The 20,900-nt window shown below is 41.4% G+C and overlaps 2 protein-coding genes and 1 pseudogene across 2 annotated transcripts in view; 2 read left to right on the top strand and 1 right to left on the bottom strand.

The window, feature by feature from the left end:
* Positions 1–3,918, top strand: part of REV1 (REV1 DNA directed polymerase) — a gene marked incomplete in the record, with an annotated part of 83,412 nt that extends 79,494 nt beyond the window's left edge. Inside the window, 5 exon segments of the mRNA XM_027767550.1 lie at positions 7–85; positions 975–1,195; positions 1,300–1,456; positions 1,754–1,856; positions 2,371–3,918. Coding sequence (XP_027623351.1) covers positions 7–85; positions 975–1,195; positions 1,300–1,456; positions 1,754–1,856; positions 2,371–2,482 — 672 coding nt within the window.
* EIF5B (eukaryotic translation initiation factor 5B) overlaps positions 3,899–20,900 on the bottom strand; it is an 87,370-nt gene continuing 70,368 nt past the window's right edge. The window contains 10 exon segments of the mRNA XM_006172356.3: positions 3,899–4,363; positions 4,682–4,843; positions 6,800–6,938; positions 8,519–8,683; positions 8,796–8,872; positions 8,973–9,104; positions 11,159–11,290; positions 13,001–13,162; positions 13,291–13,473; positions 14,039–14,170. Coding sequence (XP_006172418.1) covers positions 4,256–4,363; positions 4,682–4,843; positions 6,800–6,938; positions 8,519–8,683; positions 8,796–8,872; positions 8,973–9,104; positions 11,159–11,290; positions 13,001–13,162; positions 13,291–13,473; positions 14,039–14,170 — 1,392 coding nt within the window. The 3' untranslated portion in view covers positions 3,899–4,255.
* LOC102497540 (cyclin-G1 pseudogene) lies at positions 15,151–17,029 on the top strand (annotated as a pseudogene).

The raw sequence follows: 20,900 nt of genomic DNA, 5'->3' as shown, positions 1-20,900 counted from the left end.
CCACAGAAGGAGCTGAGAGCAGCATATGATCAAAGGCAAAGGCAGGGAGAGACCTTCACCCACCAGCAGCCAGCCAGCACATCTGGTGAGCCTGGGAAGTGGCATGTGACAGAAAGGAAGACGGGAGTAGTGAAGTCACTGTTACAGTTATGGCAGCCAACAGCTAATTGAGTAGTCATGTTAAAAGCTCTTCATGGGCCAGCCTGTGGCCTGGTGATTGGGGAAAACGGATCACACATGGCCTTCCATTCTGTTTGAGTCCTGGACTTTGCAACTTGAAAAACACACTGGGCACGTACATAACCAAAATTCAAGCAGGAGGGAGAAATGGAGAAGGGACTGGCATGCCCGCACCCTGTTGAGGGATGCTCCTCTCCTTTTCCCTCTCTTTCTCTCTCTCTGGTGAGCATACACATCCTGTGGGAGGTTTTTAAAAAATCCAACCAACCAACAGACAAAAAGGCAGAAAAGAACTTCATATTGAAAAACATCTGAAGTAGACAAATATAGTGTGGATAAGTGTGTCATAGCCCTAGTTGGATTATGCTATTCATGTAAACATACCATCTTTTCCTTTTAAAAAGAAAAAGGTCTAAGATATTATCAGAACTCTCGAATACTTGTCAGGCCAATTGTCCTTTGAGGTTGATACATAGATTGTAGTTTCAAAACACAGTATCTGGAGGTTCTTGGGCATGGGTCACAAACACGAGGACCTACATTTACAATACAAATAACATTTCTTAGCTTATTTTATCAGCCCTGATCTAAGTATGAAGGTCACATTAGGAAGGACTGATAGTGCCAGCTTTCAGGCAGTGCTATTCACTGCCTCCGGCTCTGGGCAGGAAATGTGTAGTAGGCTGGGTGGGTGTGCTGGTAAGGGCGGGCAGTCATATTTGGAAGGAGGAAAGAGAACTCTTGATGTTATCCAGACTCGTTTTGTTGAGGATCTTATGTCCATCTTCTTTTAGTGCCAAAGAATCCTTTACTTCAGCTAAAGCCAGCAGCAGTGAAAGATAAGAAAAGAAACAAGAAAAAGACCCCCGTCAGTCCCAAAAGGAAGATTCAGAGTCCTTTGAAAAACAAGCTGCTTAACAGCCCTGCACACACACTGCCAGGGGCCTGTGGGAGCCCCCAGAAGCTAATGGATGGGTTTCTAAAACATGAAGGAGCAGCTGCTGAGAAACCCCTGGTGACTTTTTAAAAAATACCTTCCTAAACTTTAATCTTTCTCAGTTATTAATGTACTCAATATTGTATAAGTACAGCAATTGTATCCTTCTGTTTTCTTAACAGGGAGAACTCTCTGCTTCCACTTCAGGTGTGCCAGGCCTTTCTAGCTTGCAGCCTGATCCATCTGGCTGTGTGAGACCCCCAGCACCCAATCTAGCTGGAGCTGTTGAATTCAATGATGTGAAGACCTTGCTTAAAGAATGGATAACAACGATTTCAGGTTGGCTTGGCCTGTGTTAGATACTCAAGACTGAGGTGTAGCAATCCTCTTATTTCAGAATGATATGACCAAACTGTAGAAACCTAATTCATTTCTTACTCTAATAAGCTTGCACGAGCTAGCTATATCCAATCGAAATTCTGGGCCTTGCTTTTGAGTTATTTGTAACCCATTCTGATAGCTGTAAGTTAGTGATATAGTTGGTGAAAATTGAGTTTTCCTTTATCCCTGCAGATATCTGCCTTTGTCCTTCAGAAAGATTCCATGTTTCTCACATGAGGTTTTTCTCCTCCCTAGATCCAATGGAAGAAGACATTCTGCAAGTTGTGAAATATTGTACTGATTTAATAGAGGAAAAAGATTTGGAAAAACTGGATCTAGTTATAAAATACATGAAAAGGTAAATTATTCAATACTTTTATTGAAGGAGATAAATGACATATCACAGTAGCTGAGGGTGTACTAAGTTTTAAACTCTCTGGCAAACTGTACTAAAAAGGTGACTTTAATTTCAAATCCCAGAGCAAGAAGTGCTATATTAAGTGTTGCCCTCTAGGTAATATATACCATGTGATTAAAATCATTGGAAATAACTTTTTAAGTGTTCTAGGATTATTATTATTATTTTTAAAGACAGCATCTCACCCAAGTACTGCTCCTCAGTCCTCATGCACAGCTGAGACTGTAGGCAGATACCATGTGCTCAGCCTGTAGGGTCGACCCAGAGTCCAACTTGGGCCTCCCATGTTGCCTCAACCTGTCAAGTAGCAGCATCAGCCACAGTGGGGCTGAATTTTTTGTATGCCAAATCAATTTTTACATACAGAGAACCTGAAGACTTGTTAAACTGATTTTTGAAGAAGGAAATTAGTCTTGGTGAGTGTCCCTAATGTTTCTTCTTCCCCCACCTTCAGGTTGATGCAGCAGTCGGTGGAATCAGTTTGGAACATGGCATTTGACTTTATTCTTGACAATGTTCAGGTGGTTTTACAACAGACTTATGGAAGCACATTAAAAGTTACATAAACGTTACAGGGAGCCTGGCGCTCTCCGCTAGCTGTGCCATAAGTGCTTGTGAGGTATTTGCAAAGTGCATGATAGTAATGCTCTGAGTTTTTATAATTTTAAATTTCTTTTTAAGCAAGTGTTTTGTACATTTCTTTTCAAAAAGTGCCAAATTTGTCAGTATTGCATGTAAATAATTGTGTTAATTCTTTTACTGTAGTATAGATTCTATTTACAAAATGTTTGTTTATAAAGTTTTATGGATTTTTACAGTGAAGTGTTTACAGTTGTTTAATAAAGAACTGTATGTATATTTTGTACAGGCTCCTTTTTGTGAATCCTTAAAAACTCAACTCTAGGAAGCAACTACTGTTTATTATACCAAAAGGCTGGAAAAGCTCCAGGCCAGACTGTTACAGGCTCCGTGCTAAACTTTGAAATTCCTGAGAGGTCCCAGACCGGGATTCTACTTGTTCCAAGAAAGGGTAAAGCTTCTAAACCATATTATCTTTCTTGTCTCCAAGCATGAACACAAAAGCATGTTACACAAAGCTGCTTTTACTTCTTCCATGTGGAGAAACTTACATTTTGAATTAGAACAATACCCACACCCACTTGAAGATCAAGTTCTTCCTGGGAAAGTCACGTTCCCCAGAGTTTAGAGGTGGTGTTGTCTTTGCCTCTACTGGCCCTTGAGAAACAACGTAGATAAAATATTTTTCTATGTTTTATGTTATGCTACAACACAATAAAAATATAGTTTATAATTATATGCAAGTGAACACTTGGAACTTTTTTCTCAAACATCCCCCCTACCTTCAACACTATGCTGTCCAATAGATAGTGAGAGTCCTTAAAACGGGGCAAGGAGTCTGCTCACTTGGACCGGCTCCCCACAGGCTTCAGGAACACCATACAACTAGCCCAGAATCGATCCATTCCCTGGTATTTACATCTGCCTCATCAGAAAACATATGCATGATAGAATTTCTTAGGACAAAACAGACCAAGATGAAGGTATTAAAAAACTCTCTCGTTAACCATGAACATACGGTAGACAGTTGATAAAATAACTCTCATCCTGCGTGGTATGCTGAGGAAGGAGGGTGACTCGGGGGAGAGAAGCTACACTAACATGGAGGACTAACAGCTCACTGGTCAGTGTCTATTTTCTTTATTGGAAGTTTGGAACTGTGATGCTTACAGTGGACTGTTGTGACTATACAAGCAGTAAAAAGCAGCCAGCTATGCTTTACACCATGGTTTCACACAAAGCAGATAAAGAAGTATCAGAATACCTAATTTACTATTTAAAAAAAAAAACTCCTAAGGGCAGATGGCAGAAGAAGGCTGGAAAAAAATCACTACGGGAAGAAAAGGCATAAATAAGTCTTACAAGAAAAAGTCCCAAGAATCACAAAATCTGCAGAAGCTTGGTTAATCAAATACTGCAGTACTGATTTAATCAGTATAAAATCGAGAGAGCTTTTAGATCTGTAATAAAAATCCAAATTTGGGAAGGGCAAACTTTAAAACAGCAGCCAAGTAGAGAAGGTGGGGAGGGGGGTGAGTGAACAGGCACGTTGGAACTGTGGGGACAGGGAATCGACCACTGTCAAACCAGTGTAAGTTTCTTGGTTTCTCATGGAAAACATTTTATACACCTATTTTTTTCCTTCCATACTTAATTCTGTCGGTGTCCAGATATGTCTGTTCCATTTTTTGTCTTGTTTTTGTTGATGATATTACAACATAACATTGCATTTCCTCCAATTCCTGGACAGTGTGGAAAAATTAGATGATTTCAAATACTTTCTTCAGCTCCACAATAAGCTGCCAGTCACTCTTCTGCATTTCATCTCTGAACCAGTCTTTGAGGGCATCGATGGACTGCCGGCTGATCTGTAACGCCCGAGGCACAAACAGGGTCAACAGAACACAGCACACACCAAGGAAAGCTTGAGCAGAAACAACAAAAGCAGCACTTGCCCACGAGGGAACTTGTTAGGATGCGTCAGACACAAGGGGACCGGAAGTCCTGGCATTCTGTTAGTCTGTCCTACTGAGGGAGGACTTTCCTCAGCAGAGACCAGGTTCTGCTACAGTTCAAGGCCTCATGTACACCCCAGCCCCATGATTACAAGTTCAACCTCCTTGTCAGAGCTACTGAATACAGAGGAGAGGTATTCCCCATTTCTACACTTGTGCTGAAATACTTACCTTACTGACGAGGATGTCTGTGGCTTCAAAATGTCTTCCAAACATTTTGGGAGATTCACCAGGGATAGGTTCTATTTTGACACAGACCTCTTGTCCTTTTTTCGCAACATCCACTTGTTTATGGTTTATTTCAATACTTGTTACTATTCCAATGTCAACAAACTATAAAATAAGATAGTACAGTGTATATAGAGGAGCTCAGGACTGAAGCAGAAGGGCCCTTTCTAGAGTCTGGCAGTGTGAATCTGCACTTAATACTGAAGGCCTCCACAGTGTTGCTGTCTCACTGGTGAATGAGGGCTGGCACACCATATAGCCTATGTAGTGACTAAGAGTGATCACTGATGTGTTTATCTTAAGGAACTTCACAGGTGCTCTGTCATTTTCCATTTCTGCTCTATACTTGATGTGACAGGTCCTGTCTCAAGAAGGAACAGACACCAAGGTTCTGAGTCAGGAATTGAAGAGAGCAGCCAGCAGGCATAAAGTCAGAAACCTAGCCAGGGACAGACATGCACAGTTTAAAGATGACAAGTTGTGAGCAAATGAGTAACATGATCTCAGGCTTGGAGAGTACGCTCAAGCTGCTTTGAGAGAGATACAGGAGAGTAGGTGGAAAGACTTGGTTTGGTGTAGGAGACCAAAGGCACACAGAAAATAATTACTGCAAATACATGTCCAGTGAGATAAGGCAGGCACACTGACAAGGTGCCAGCTCCCACGGAAAGAACCGGCTCTGGGACAGGAAAAATACTAGATGAGTCTGGAGCATCTCACTGTACCAGAAAATGCTCATTGTGCACTGTGGCCAGGATAGAGGTGCCGGCTTGTGAATGGACTTCTACTGAACAAATGGATAATCTGAGGATCAAAACAATGATGACGGGTTGGCTAAGGGAGCCAGAACCCACATGGCCAACAGCAGTTCAAAACCTGGACCCAGTGGCTTGAAAAGTGCCAGGCACATGTGCATGCATGCCCCACACCCCAACAAGATCAAGACATGGAAAAGGGGTTGCTGCTTGACTACACCCCACTGGGGTACTTTCTCTATTTGCCTTCCTGTCTCTGCTGAGTGCACACATCCTCTGACTGACAGCAAACCCAACAAGATCGTGGACTGTAACATCAAAACAATCTAGAGGGTACTTGATAAAACAGGTTGATGGAAAGAAGGTTCTTTACAAAGGTGAGGAGATGACAGTTTTGCAACTGTTTATATAGCTAGCACTTAGACAAGGGTTGTCAGTCATACTGAAGCCACTGGGACAAAGGTTGCTGAGAAACAGGATGTTTGCAGGATCCCTCAGTACTATTCAGGTTCCTCAGTAATTACAGAGGGAAGATTTGTCTGTCTTTTTAATTTACTGGGTCGTCAGGAAAGTCATGACCGATTTTTTGCACAGACAGAATATTTACTTTGAGTTTTTTGTCATAGGACATAAAGAGAAAATGAAAAATCACCACCCAAGGAGGGGAGTGGCCACAGTGCAAACCCTTCTCCATTCTCTTCCTGCGATTTTGGGTGTGGGCATACATGCACACGCACCCAGCGTGATTTTTAAGTTGCCAGGTCCAGGACTTGAACTGCGGTAGGCCATGGGTGAGTCCAGCACTTTAGCCACCACACCATCTGCTTTTCTAATGGAGACATTCAGTGGCACTTTCCCCAATTAGAGCTCGCATCACTCATGGTGATGGGGTATGCACTGTGCAAGAGGCACACACAGCACCTGGGTAGGCTCCTCTCCAGTAAGTCCTGTATCTTATCAGAAGAGAACAGAGTCCCAAAAGGATGGAGGGCTGTTCTTGCCAAAAATTTTAAGAGGGCAATAATTAAATGTATCTTGTAAACTTAACACCAGCAGGTACTAGGGCTCAGTACACTAAGGAACGTCATTACCTGCCAATACTCAGGTGCACAGAAGGTGATAAGCTTTGCTTGTTTGAGTTTTATTTCCACCGTTTTCCCCTACTGAGATAAGAACACTTAACTGTTCAGAGGGGAGACATGGTGGTCAATGTGTGCCAGGACCCTGAGGCACAAGCACAGAGCTGGGCTGCCATCACTCTTGGGCCCTCATTGACTACTTTTTTTTTAAGTACACTGGCACTTACATTTTTGCTTGGGACACACATAGGTGTCCCTTGTTTCACCTGGCCCGCTTCCACAGTCACGCCCATCACTATTGGATCTCGAGAATTGAAAATATACTGAGGGAGGATTTTCATCTTGCAGGGAAATACTGCTATGTGCCTGAAAGGAAAAAAAAATAATTTTTAAGCTTGTATATTTAAACATAAGCAAAACAAATACAGAGAGACTCAGGTTGCTCTCATGAGATGAGCAGCTTTCTTGAGAAGCTGCAGCCCAGGATGCCCATTCGCTGCCATGCTCCCTTTATTTCTCCATCTTTCCTCTTCTCTCGTGCCCAGACTAATAGGCTGAGCTTGCCCCTGAAGATGCCAGACACTGCAGCCAGATTCAAGGGTTCAGTCAAGCAGCACCTGCAACAGGACACTGTGTGCGTGTGTCACCTATCATGGGGATGAGGGCATCGGTCCGGATCCTGTTCTCTGCCAGGCTCCCAGACTGATGATCCTAAAGGCTACCGTGAGGTCCATTTCCCTGCTTATCAAGTGTATGCTTAAAATGCCTTACAGTTTCGACCAGATAACTGAACCACTTCAGGTTTCATAATCTAATATTGAACTTGTCAGCTCTACTTTTTATTATTTTGGCTTTTGTCATAGGGCACATGTGCTCGCCAGAGAGACAGTGAGAAATCGCCCAGCTGTGTCTCAGTCCCCTCTCTTCCACTCTCCTGGGAATTTTAGGCACACATGAATATATGCCCGGCGTGATTTTCTGCTGGGTCCAACTCAAACCATCGCCAGCCATATGGGAGTCCAGTGCCTTAACCACCACACCAACAGGTTGTTGACTCCTTGGTCAGCTCCCAAAATGAGCCATCATTCGGAAGCTAGTATCACTCTGATATAAAACATCGAAGATTCTTGCCTGGGTTGTAGGAGCCTCTTAAGAGACTCTCCCTGACAACCCAGGTCCTCATACAGCAGTAACAACCAGTCTGGTAGGGACCATACAACCCTTGGCAATGGCTTCTTCCATAACTCAGGGGAAGCTCAATCCTTCCCATGGCCTGAAAGGTCCAGTATGACAGGGATCCCACCAACTTCTCTGACCCCATCTACTCTGCCTCAGCCAATGTGGCTGCCTCTGCCTTTGAACCCAATCCTGTCTACAGTGCTATTCTGCCCGGACACTTCCCACATATCTGCATGGCTTCCTGTGTCTCTTTCAGATCGCTGTTTTTATAAGACACCTGGAGAAGTGTCATACTTTCCCCAACCACATTCTGAATGAGAGTCCTTCCTTGCTTTGTTGCACATATACCTATTTCACACATGTATTGGTCGTCTTCCAATGAATGAGAGGCCCCAAGCTACAGGTGGGGCCCCACCCAGTCTCTGACAGTTTTCTAGCATCTGCTGCAGTGTTGGCACTGTGAGTACCACCATGTTGGTGAGAACATTCTCCTCTCCCATAGAATCCCTTGCCTTGGTTCTGAATTTTCCGCACCATTTTTGTTACTTCCAATCCCAGATAAGCCACTTCAGTAAGAAACAAACTGAAAGACCAGAGGGGACTTGTTTGCACAGTGCTCGACTGTGCCGAGGGTGCGAGCTTCTGGTTTACGACATCGCCTTGAAATCCAGCCTCTACTAGATGAACAAATGCCACTCACTTGTCTTTGGTAATTCCCAACCTACTTCATTACCAGTAATCAAAAGTAAATGAAAACAGCAACTTACTTAAATTCTTCTTGTTTCTGTTTCTTGTAGTCTTGTCTATATTTTGTAAAGGCATCAAATAAATGATAGATAATTTCTGCACTGAAAATTCTAACTCCTAAACTATCAGCCATTTCTTGTGCGTCCCGTTCAATTCTCACATCAAAGGCCAAAATTACGGCATATCTGAAAGATTAAAGCATATCAAAGATCATTCAATAAAAAGTATGTCACAGAGAACAGTTTTAAGAAAATAGGTTAACATGAAAGTCTTCTTAGCAGAAGAGGAATTACTTACTGAGGATCATGTTCCAACATCACTGAAGCCTTCATAACATCTTTTTTGTGGACTGGACCAATATTAATTCCTGCATACTGTGAAAAGGGAGTTTGGGGGTTTATCTGTATATATCAGGTAAATACAAGCATCCCAAGAGACTACTACTGATTTTTGTCGAGTTGGGTAGTTACTTACGGGCACTTCTGACGTTTTCAAAAATTCAAGGAGAGCTTCCAAAGAGCCCAGGGTCGATGCCTGCACATAGACTCCCTTTTCTTCCAATTTGATAGCATTTAGTGTCTGTTTTAACTCATGAATCAGTTCATCCTTGAAAAGTCAGATTGGACAAGGTGTCAACATGGACATCTCTACCCTCAGCAGCCTAGAATTAAACCCTTCCTTTTGGTTAGGGACTTATCTGAAAACATGTGATTAAGGCTTAGAGAGGACAAGGCAAGATGGAACCTGTGTTGGAATGGAGGAGGATGTTTGGGACCATCACACTCCACCTTTGTCTGCCTCAGCCTTACAAATTATGAAATAATGTTTAATCTCTGCTCCACATGGCAAGTGTGGCACATGGGTGAGCAGAATCAAATAATAAGAAAAAAATTTTTTTGAGAGAGATTTTTTGCTATAGGGTGATGAACTCACCAGACAAAAAGCAAGAAATCACTCCCCAGGAGGGATGGCCACCTCACAATCTCATCCTCCAGTCTCCTCCCAGGATTTTGGGCACATACACACATGTACCCAGCCTCAGTTTAAAACCACTGGGTCAGGGACTCGAGCTGTGTGGTCAAGTACATGGGAGTCCAGTGACGTAACCACTGTGCCATCTGCTGGTCCCAAGAATAACCTCTTAAAAGTTACAAGTACCTGGGACCAGCACTTAGCATAATGGCTATGTCGCTGGACTTCTATGTGGTCGACCACGGTTCGGGTCCCGGACCCGGTGGCTTAAAAAAACTCACGCTGGGTGCGTGTGCATGCGTGCTCAGGATCCCGAGAGGAGAATGGAGGAGAAGGGATTGCGGTGTGGCCATCCCCCCCTGGGAGGAGATTTCTCGTTGTCTGTCTCTCTGTCTGGTGAGTGCACGCGCCCTATAGCGAAGAAGTCTCCAAGAAAAAAAAAAGTTACAAGTACCACATAAATGTAATAGGGTAGCACAAAAGCTTTGCTTGACTACATTAACTATAAATACTCTCAGATCTCATGATCTCAGCAGTTTTTTCCTCCATCACTGCTTCTCTGGAGATGAAAAGATGATGACCAAGAAGCAAGTCAAATCGATGCCTTTAGAGACACAGCTGCCTGCTCCAGATTCAAAGTGGCAGGCCTGTTCTTTCTCACTGGCTTGAGGTGGCTGATTCCCTGATGGCATGACCTGATGCTCCCTGAGGATAAGGTGGCTCCAGCATATGCTGGTATTAGTTGTATTTTCTCTTTGGAAAAGTAAATAATCTGGCTCAAAGTCTGCTTTTGTGAAACTGTACTAGAACTAGGCCAAGTGTTACTATGAACTGGCCAACAGGCATTAAAAATTATTCTAGTACCGGGACCAGCAGTTGGTTTAATGACTATGTCGCTAGACTCCCATGTAGTTGACTACGGTTCAAGTCCCGGACCTGGTGGCTTAAACTCACGCCAGGAGTGTGTGTGTGCATGCTCAAGATCCCGAGAGGAGAATGGAGGAGAAGGGATTGTGGTGTAGCCATCCCCCCTGGGGGGTGGGGGGGATTTCTTGCTTTCTATCTCTCTGTCTCTGTCTTTCTGGCAAGCACATGCGCACTATAGGAAAAACCTATCAAAAAAAAAAAAAAAGGCTCCAGTACCTAATAACACTTTCAGTTCTATCTACATATTAGGGTATCTAAATAGAAGATACATCACCTATGGGGTCATCTGGAAAGTCATGCTTTTTTGCATAGAAAAACACATTACAACTTTCCTGGCCTAACAGTTTTTTTATTTATTTCATTTTTTAAAAAAAACTATTTGATTCCATTTTGTTATTATAATTATTATTTAAATTTGACCACAGAGAGAGAGAGAGAGAGAGAGGGAAAGTGAGAAAGCAAGCCACTGTGTCTGGGACTCGAACCATGATCAGCCATGTGGGAATCCAGCACCCTTAACCATCATGCTACCTGTTAGCCCCTGATTTATGTATTTGAATAAAATGTGTATTTTAGAATTCAGTTCACATAAATACTATTTAATCAACTCATGACTATAGCAACTGAGGTGCTCTAAAAGCATCAAGTGTGCTGATGACAGCAGAGACAGAGGCGCCCATTTAAGCCACCATTCCTAGCATGTGTCCTGCGAACACATGATGGAATTTAGATTTGGAGAAAAAGATGACAAATGAACCTACCTTAAGAACAGGGATTTCATCTTCCTTGTAAGCCACCAGGAGTGGTAAGCCGGCTAATGTTTTCTCCAGATCTTTCCCAAGAATCTTTACCCCCTGAGCTGCTTCTACTTCTTTATGCTTTTCATACTGGTTCTACAGAGATGAAAGCAGGTGTTATCACATTTATTTGTAAAGTAGATAGCAATAGGTCAAGATACAAAAGACAGTATTTTTATGACCATGGGGTAGAGAATGATTTTTTAGACACAAAAAGCAATAAGTAATAAATTGATAGATTCAACATTAAAATTAAATATTTCCATTTCTCAAAATACAGAAAAAGGGAAAAAGTAATACAGTAGCAGAAATTACTACAACCAAAAACTTAGTACCAGACTATATACCTGGAATATGTGAACAACTATAAATTTGTAAGACAGTGGAGGAGAAAAATGGGCATTTAACAGAGGAAATAGCTAATAAACATACAAACAACCATATTAAAAGGCAAATACAAATGAAACAGCAATAATGCACATACCCACCAACATTACAAAAACTTAAAAATGTGACAGCATCAGAGAGGTAGAGAAGCTACCGAACAATGAAATACTAAATACTGCAGATGCAAGTACAGCCTGCCACAGCCACTGTGGACAGCACTGTGGCTTTACTGAGTCAAGTCATCCGTACTGACTCAGCCATTCACTCTTAGATGTCCGCTACAGAAACTTGCTCAACTGCACCAGGAAATAATACAACAGTGTTCACAACAGCATTGTCAGTAATAAGGAAAACTAAAGACTGAATAGGCAAAACATTAATTACTATCACAAGAGGGGGCAGACACTGGCATGGCAGTAAGACAATACTCCAGAGGCAATCTCACAGGGGAAGGTGCTCAGTTCAAATCTAGAGACCTCCCTGAGTACACCAGGCTCTCATTTGCCCATTATGTGGGACTGGCTGAAGGCAGGGGAGATGGCAGCTTTGGGACCCTCTTAGGGATGCGAACGCTTTCCTCTATCTCACTCATGGAAGAAATAAATACACATAACCATGGGTAACTTCTGGGGAGGTGGAGGAGCTACAATTAAAAAAATGAATGGAGGCTTCTGGGTGCTAGCAATATTCTGGTTCTTGAACTGGCTGCTTTTTAAAAATTTGTTAAGGGTTAGCCAGGTGATGTGGGTAATGTCCTGAAATCCCTCATGGCCAACTGTGTGGTTTGAGTACTGGACCCAGTGCCTTGAAAGACATGCCATGTGTATATGTGTGTGCTCGCCCCAAATCTCAAGGATTGCAGCGTGGTCACCCCTGGGGGGGGGGGTGCTTCTTCACTTTGTCTTTCCCATGAGTGCACCCACCCTAAAGCAACATTTTTAAAAAATTCAAATGTTACAACTTTTCTTGTCTCTGTATTTTTCAGTATGACTTTTATTCACAATTTTAAAAAATAAAAAACTAGTTATCAATATAGAACCAAAATAATGTAGTTTAATTTTTAGAAAAGGCCTAGTTTGTTAAACAGGTAGTTTCCCACATCCCGTTCTGATGGATGGGCCCTCCTCTATAACACCTAAGCTGGAAAGGCTCAGCCAATGGGTGCACACGGCTAAGACACATGGGAGGCAGCTTCCATTTGGTTTGTAGCCCAACCTGAACATCCCAGGTGTGCAACTAGAGTCCTCACTAACAGGGAAGCTGGGACAGGAGGATTGTGAAAGAAACAAAATGGTGAGAGTAAGGGGTATGTGTGTTGTACACTAAGCCAAGCAGGTGTCAAAGTGTGCAGGCTACCACAGAAAATATGTAAGCACTGCAAGCTCCCAGGGACGAAGGCTGCTCAGCACCTCAGCTTACCTTCACTCGTAACTCCTTCATAGGTGGAGGTAACAAGAGACCTCGAATCTGAGTTACAATGGGCCCTTCTACTCCAGGAACAATGATTGTATCTCCTTCTTTCAAACGCCCATTGATCAGTATGACATCTATAGTGGTGCCCATTCCTGGGAGAGCTTTAACCTGACAGACAAAGGGTGAGAAATGTGTTTGATGAAGCATGTTTACTAAATCTAAAGTACCCCCCGACCTCCACCCCAAGGAACTGCTTTATTTTTCAGAAGGGCAGTAAACTGAAAACCTGGCATTACCTCCATCACCTGTGCTCTCAGCTCTTCACAGTGTGCAAGTCTCTTGCTCAGCATAGTCTGAGTTAACTCGACAAGGAGATAGATCAGACTTCCCATGCCATCACCAGTATGTGCAGAGGTAGGTACCAAGGACACAAAAGTGCGGGGATCTTTATTCTCATAAAACAAAGCTGCATTCAAACCCTAGAAGTAAAAATCAGTCCAAAACATCAGCTGTAAAAGGAAGTATGTGGAACAGGAATGGCTGACTAGAAGCTAGATGAGCAAACGGCTAATCTTTCTGAACAACTCAAAAATACTCTAGAAACTATTACGTATGTCCTGTAGGCATTAATTATATTACAGAAAAAATTTGTCGATTGGCTTTTTACACTAAAATAGACCAAAAAATATATTTGAAATATTAGCTTTGGATATTAAAAAGGAAAAAAAATTTAAAAAACACTATATAAATTGCCCTTAATAGAGGAAAAGATCCAGTTTTAATGTAAATCCTAACTGCATTCCAGATAATGTAATAAAAAGTATTCTATGAAATAGGCTCTTCAAAAAGAGAAGCTTTTTGGGAACCAGCAGGTGGTACGGTGGTTAAAGTGCTGGACATTCCCACATGGCCAACCAGGGTTTGAGTCCTGGACCTGGTGGCTTGCTTTCTCATTTTCCCTCTCTCTTGGTGTCTCTCTCTGGTCAAATTAAAATAAATGAATGAATAAATACATTTTAAAAAAGAGAGAGAAGCCTTTCTTACCTGCTGTGCAAATTCCACAATGATAGCCTTTGCTCGCTCCTCAAATTCATCTTTTGTATTCTTTTTCTGCTTTTTTAAAGTAGCAGCCACATCAGAGTCAGGACTTTTTTTCCAATCATACAACCTATCAATCTAGAAAAATTTTTTTCATAAGAACCATCTCCAGAAATTTCAGAATATGCATGAATTTAAGAATAACTCCAGAAAACTGAATCTCTCCCGCACACCCACACACTAGTGAAATACTATAGTAATTTTATTACACCAAAAAGCATGTAGACTGCCTAACTGCACCCTTGAAACTAGGAATAAATGGGAGTATACCATGCCACCCCGTCATTCTCCAGAGTTCATTAGAGACTATTTGTTTGCAAAAGATATGATAGTAGAATTATTCTTTGATCATTAATATATGTCATTAGTTACAAAACTGTCTTGTAAAATAGGAGATAGGAAGAAGAGTTAATTATAGCAAGGACCATCCACCAGGAAAATTATATACTGAAAAACTAGACAGAAAAAAGTAACTATTTACTGTTTCTGAGAACAACCCATTTTTGTCATTTTATTTCTCAATCTGGGAATAAATAAGTTAATTACAGTATCTATTGCCCTTGCTTTTCAAAAAGAGTGATAAGTGAAGAAAAATTATTTAATAGCCAAGACAAAAGAATTTTAAAAAAATTCTGAGGGCTCAGTCCAGAATAACAGTATTAAAAATAGGCAACCTGGGAACCAGCAGTTAGCGTAATGGCCATGTCGCTGGATTCCCACGTAGTCGACCGCGGTTCGCATCCCGGACCCGGTGGCTTAAACTCATGCTGGGCGCATGTGCGAGCATGCTCAAGATCCCAAGAGGAGAATGGAGGAGAAGGGATTGCAGCGTGACCATCCCCCCTGGGGGGTGATTTCTCGCTTTCTGTCTCTATGTCTCTCTCTGTCTGTCTGGTGAGCACACGCGCCCTATAGCAAAATCCTCTCCAAAAAAAAAAAAAAAAGAGAGAAGTAACGGCCAAGAATTTAAAAAACTGCATGAAAATGATGAAAAGCTCATAATCCAAGAAAGTCAATAAAACCAAGTATTTTAAGAATAAAACTACTATATAATCACAATGGTAAAAGTCTTAAAAGCAGTACTCTCCACCAAAAAAGGGCACAATATATATATATAGATAAACAAAAAAATAACTACAAACTTAGAATTCTGTACCAAATACAAACATCCTTCAAAAATCAAGGCAAAGTAACCATTCAAAAATTAAGGCAAAATAAACACTTTTTGAGAAAAATAAAAACTCAGAGAGGGACCAGCAGTTAGTGTAATGGCTATGTTGCTAGACTTCCATGTAGTCGACCACGGTTTGAGTCCCGGACCCAGCAGCTTAAACTCACACCGGGGGCATGTGCATGCATGCGTGTCCAAGATCCCAAGAGGAGAATAAAGGAGAAGGGATTGCAGCGTGGCCATCCTTCTGGGTGATGATTTCTCGCTTTCTGCCTGTCTTTCCAGCAAGTGAGCATGCCCTATAGCAAAAACCTCTCTTAAAAAAAAAAAAAAAAGAAAGGAAACTTGGGCCCTTTCACTTGGAGCTGACCCTCGTTAGGGCAGTGTCATCTCAGCAAGGACAGCTCACCGTCCCTAGGCCACTCCTTTCACTCCTGAGTCTCCTCGCCTTACAGGCCTCTCAGTTCTGATATTGTAGGATGAGGGGAGAGCAGGCCTGGGGGTGATCACTGCTGAGGCCTGCAGTCACTATTAGGATGATGGCAGTATTACCGCCTGACTCAGAAACTGCTATACCAGCTGAACGCCCTGTTGGAACAGGGGTCAGATATCAGCCAGAGGTCTGTGGCTGAGAATGGATCTGCACACAGTAATGGCCTCAGCATGACTGCAGGGCTAAGGAAGAAGGAAGTAAAAGATCTTATTGGTCTAACTCCATTCTTTGGCTTTGACATGGAGACATTTTCTCTAGCTGTACATGTCCGGGACAGATTCCCATCTAAAATGAAGGTATACCCCAAGCACCTTGGGTGTGTTGGACTGAGTTGCTTCTATGTGGCTGCACGATCAATAAAAGACGAGAGCGATGTCCCATTGGCCACTGGCTTGATCCGAATTAGTACTACGGGTTCACGGTTTCAGATCTGAGAGTGGAGACAACTGTATTGGAGAAGGTGTATTGGGAAGTCAAAGCTACTACTGCACTACTGCCTTTGAGCTTCTGCAACTGTTATTCACTCATTCAAGAGAACTTGCCATTTGAAAGGAGAAACAGCCTTAATTTTGGAAGACTAGAAGCTCAACTTAAGGCCTGTCACTGCAGGAGCGTGTTTTCTAACGCGAAGCTTCTGTGCTGGCATTGTTTATGGTTGCATTGGTGATCCAAGTGCAGAGGTGTGCAGTTAACTGAAGGATTAGAATGTCTTCAGTCACATTCCAAGATAAACGGCACAGATGTGACCTTCTGGCAAGAACTCTGATGTAACAGATTTTAGCTATGAAGCCTAAAAACAGCACAATTGGATTTGCATGGTGTTCCCAGGCTTCGGAAAACTGCCTGATTGATAATGCTGTGGTGGTATTCTATGGACGTTTGGATTCACCTCAGAAGCATCCAAATCAAAATTAAATGTGAAACACTAATGACAAGCCCAGGAAAGTAAACTATGACTCTTCACTTCTGACACCGATCTAACTTTCTATATTGTATCGAAAGATGTTTTACTGCAAAGTTCCTTAGCCTTTAATCATTCTGAGGCCATTACTGTGTGCAGGTGTATTTAGGCAGTATCAAAAATGGTAACCTACTTAAATATTAACTTTTAAATTATGAGTTTTTCATAAATGCGTTTTGAAGGTATATTAAGGACTACAGACAGAATAGTTTCTTGCCATCCGTGCTGCAAGTAATAGATAATTCAGAGACATGGACTTCATTGCTACATGGAATTATATTAAGGTTTGAGGACATTTTATATAAAGCAAAAATACAGACCTAATGAGTTTGGTATATTCAATAAGTTAACTTTAATATTTTTTTGTATAAAACAGGTGATGTTTGCATCCATAATAAAAAATTTTATATAGAATCTACTACTTCAATTGAATCCCATCAAGAATATTAGTTTTCAAAATAAATCATCACTCTGAAAACTTGCTTTAGCCTGTTAAAAGTTAGTGGAGGCTATATTTGACACTTGGAAGTTTTCACTAAGGACTGCCATTCCTTCTAATTTAGAATTCTCTTTCTAGGGCCAGCAGGTGGCATGGTGGTTGAGATGCTAGACTCCCACATGGCTGACCATGATTCAAGTCTTGGACCTGGCAGCTTGCTTTCTCACTTCTCTATCTGTATCTGGTGAATGAAAAAATAATAAATGAGTTAATCTTTAAAAGAAATTATTAAAAAAAATTCTATTACTGAGGGGAGAATGGCGAAGAGATTGTGGTGTAGCCATCCCCCCCGGGGGTGTGTGTGTGTGATTTCTTACTTTCTGTCTCTCTGTCTTTCTGGCAAATGCACGTGCACTACAGCAACAAAAAAACAACTCTCAAAAAATTTTTTTAAAAAAGGAAAGAAAGAACTGAGCCAGCCCCATGATGGTTAAGGCAGCCAGATTCCACATGACTGGACACAAAGTTCAAGTCCTGGACCTGGCGGCCTGAGAAACATGCTGGGCTCATGTGCTTATGTGCCTAAAATCCCGAAAGGAAGGAGAGATGGAGAAGGGATAGCGGCATGAACATCTCCATAGGAGGTGCTTCTTTCTTCTCTCTCTGGTGGGTATATGCAACACTCCAATCAAAACAAAGGGAAAAAAAAAAAACAAAAACAAACTTGTATCTACACAAAGATACAGAAAAGACCAAAATGCAAAGTATGGGTAAACACAAAGACCTACCTTAAGATAATTGTCTGGCTCGGTTTTGATTGCTCACACTGCTAGGATGCTGCTACTTGAAGGCTGCAGCCACATATAAGGCCCTGTCCAATCCCTGGCCTCACGTAAAGAGGCCTGATATGGTAGCGCGCACCTGGAGTCCTAGCTGAGAGGCTGGGACAGGATGGTTGCAACGTAGTGAGACTTTGTCAAAAATGTCTCCATTTAAAGGAAAAAATTTTTTTAGAAGATAATTCATTTTGCTTCAAGCAAAAATTGTAATGAACCATGGATTTGTTAACATGTAAAGCAGAATGTAGGAGAATAGTATCACAAAGGGTAGGCGGTGGGAATCCGCAGTATACTGTTATACGATTCATATATATCAAGTGGTAAAATGTAATCTGAAAGTAGAGTGTTAAGTCGAAAATGTACACTGTAAACCGCACAGAAAATGTATATATATTTACATATACAACATATACATATAAAGCAACAAATATTATAAGTAAATAAATAAAGAGGTAGGTAGATAGATATAGAGATAGATATAGGTAAGGGGCCAACAGATGGTGTAATGGTTAAGGCACTGGATTCCTACATTGCCGACAACGGTTTGAGTCCTGGACCTGGTGGCTTGAAAATCAAGCTGGGCGTGTGTGTTTGTGTGTGTGTATGTGTGTGTGTGTGTGTCTGTGTGTGTGTCTGTCTAAAATTACAGGAGAATGGAGGAAGAAGGACTGCAGCATGGTCATCCCCTCACCGGGGGTAATTTTTCACTTACCCACTCGTCTTTTTCTCCAAGCACACGTGCCCTATGGCAAAAACCTTAAAAAAAGAAAAAGAAAGAAAAAAGAAAAAAAGATGCAGCTACAGCTAATATTCCAATCATGGCAACAAAGTGAAATACTAAAAAAATACGTGACTAGGGACCAGCAGGTGGAGTGGTGGTTGAGGTGCTAGACTCCCACATGGCCAATCACTGTTTTAGCCCTGGATCTGGTGGCTTCTTTCTTCACTTTCCCTCTTTCTCTCTCTGTCACTTTCTGGTGAGCATACATGCCTATAGCAAATTTAAAATAATATTAAAATAATTTTAAAAATGTAATTCATTCATGAAAAAAAGCAGAAAAATAAGGAAGAAAAAGAAACCTGATTCACTTGAAACATGTACAAAAAATAGCAAGACTGCAGTTTAACTATGCTGGTAATAAACAATGAATGTAATTGGTACAGGTGCTCTAATTAAAAGGCAGGAATTGCTGCCCTCAAAAAAATGGTCCAACTACACTGTCTAAAAGAAAAACTTTTTAAATATAAAGAAACAAATACTGAGTAAGTAAGGATGCCACACAAAAAGTAATCATGAGAAAGCTAGAGTAGCCACATTAATACCAGAGCAGAATTGAGGACAAGTTTTTTATGAGAATTAGTAGTAATGAAGAAACTCAACTTAGTCATAAAGAAAGGTCATTGCGTCATGAATGTAGTTAGAAATAGTCAATATACATGAAACAAACAGAAAACTGAAAGGAAAAAGACAAATCCACAATTAGAGTTAGGGACTGTCTCTCTCCTCTTTCAGCAATTAATAAAATAAGGAAGGAGGGACCAGCAGATGGCATAATGATTACGTTGCTGGATTTCCACACAGTTGACCGCAGTTCAAGTCCTGGACCCAGTGGCTTAAAACTCATGCCAGGCATGTATGCATAGGTGCCCAAAATCCCAAGAGGAGAATGGAGGAAAGGGATTGCGGTGTGGCCATTTCCCCTGGGAGGGTGATTTCTTGTTTTCTGTTTTGTTTTGTTTTGTTTTGCTATAGGGCATGTGTGCTCGCCAGAAAGACAGACACATCAGAGAGACAGAAAGCGAGAAATCACCCCCCAGGGGGGATGGCCACACTGCAATCCCTTCTCCTCCGTGCTCCTCTTGGGATCTTGGGCACGCACGCACACGCGCCTGGCATGAGTTTTAAGCCACCGGGTCCGGGACGCGAACCGCAGTCGACTATGTGGGAGTCCAGCAACATAGTCATTACGCTAACTGCTGGTCCCAACTTCTTGTTTTCTGTCTCTCTGATGTGTGCACATGCTCTATAGCAAAAATAATTTTAAAAAAGGTAAGGATACAGAAGAACTGAATAACACTATCAACAAACTTCACATGTAAAGAACCAGCAACAGCAGAATACATATTATTTCAAGTGAAATAGAACATACATGAAGACTGATCATATTTTAGCCAATAAAATAAATCTCAATTCATTTGGAAAAAAGAAAATCATGTAGAGTACTTCCTGTAACCACAATGGATCTAAATTAGAAATCAATAATAATGTCTGGGGGGAAATATCTCCCAAAATATTTAGAAATCAATTCTCTAAATAATTCTCTAAATCATTCCTCTAAATAATAAATGGGTCAAAAAAATCACAAGCTAAATAATAAATAAAATTTTTTTAAAGTAATATTCATATGCAGGTAACATATCCACGTACATAGAAATGCAGATTTGCATTTTCTATGTAAACCCTGTATTAGCTACCAAAGATGCTGAGACCTCATCATAAATTGACAATGTGGGCCAGCACCACATGTGCCTGATGTGAGTTTAAGCCACTGGATCCGAGACTTGATCCCCGGTCGACTACACGGGAGTCCAGCAACATAGCCATTATGCCAAGTGCTGGTCCCGGTATGACAAATTCTTAAAACTTAACAATAAAACTAAGAATCTAATAAGGAGCAAAGAATTTTGAATAGACACCTAACTGTATGAAAACATGCTCGATGCCATTAGTCATAGAAATGCAAATTAAAATACAATAATTTAGCACCACACCTATTAGAATGCAGAAACAAACTTAAACAGTGCTGGTGAAAATGTAAAATGGTACAAGTCACTTTGGAACAATCTGTTAGTTTTGCATAAAGTTGAACATACACACATACTGTATGATACAGAAATTATATTC

Source organism: Tupaia chinensis, unplaced genomic scaffold (genome assembly GCF_000334495.1).
Source record: "Tupaia chinensis unplaced genomic scaffold, TupChi_1.0 Scaffold144276_1, whole genome shotgun sequence".
NCBI lineage: Eukaryota > Metazoa > Chordata > Mammalia > Scandentia > Tupaiidae > Tupaia > Tupaia belangeri.
The sequence above is the reverse complement of the archived record's forward strand: the minus strand, read 5'-3'. Positions and strand labels throughout refer to the sequence as shown.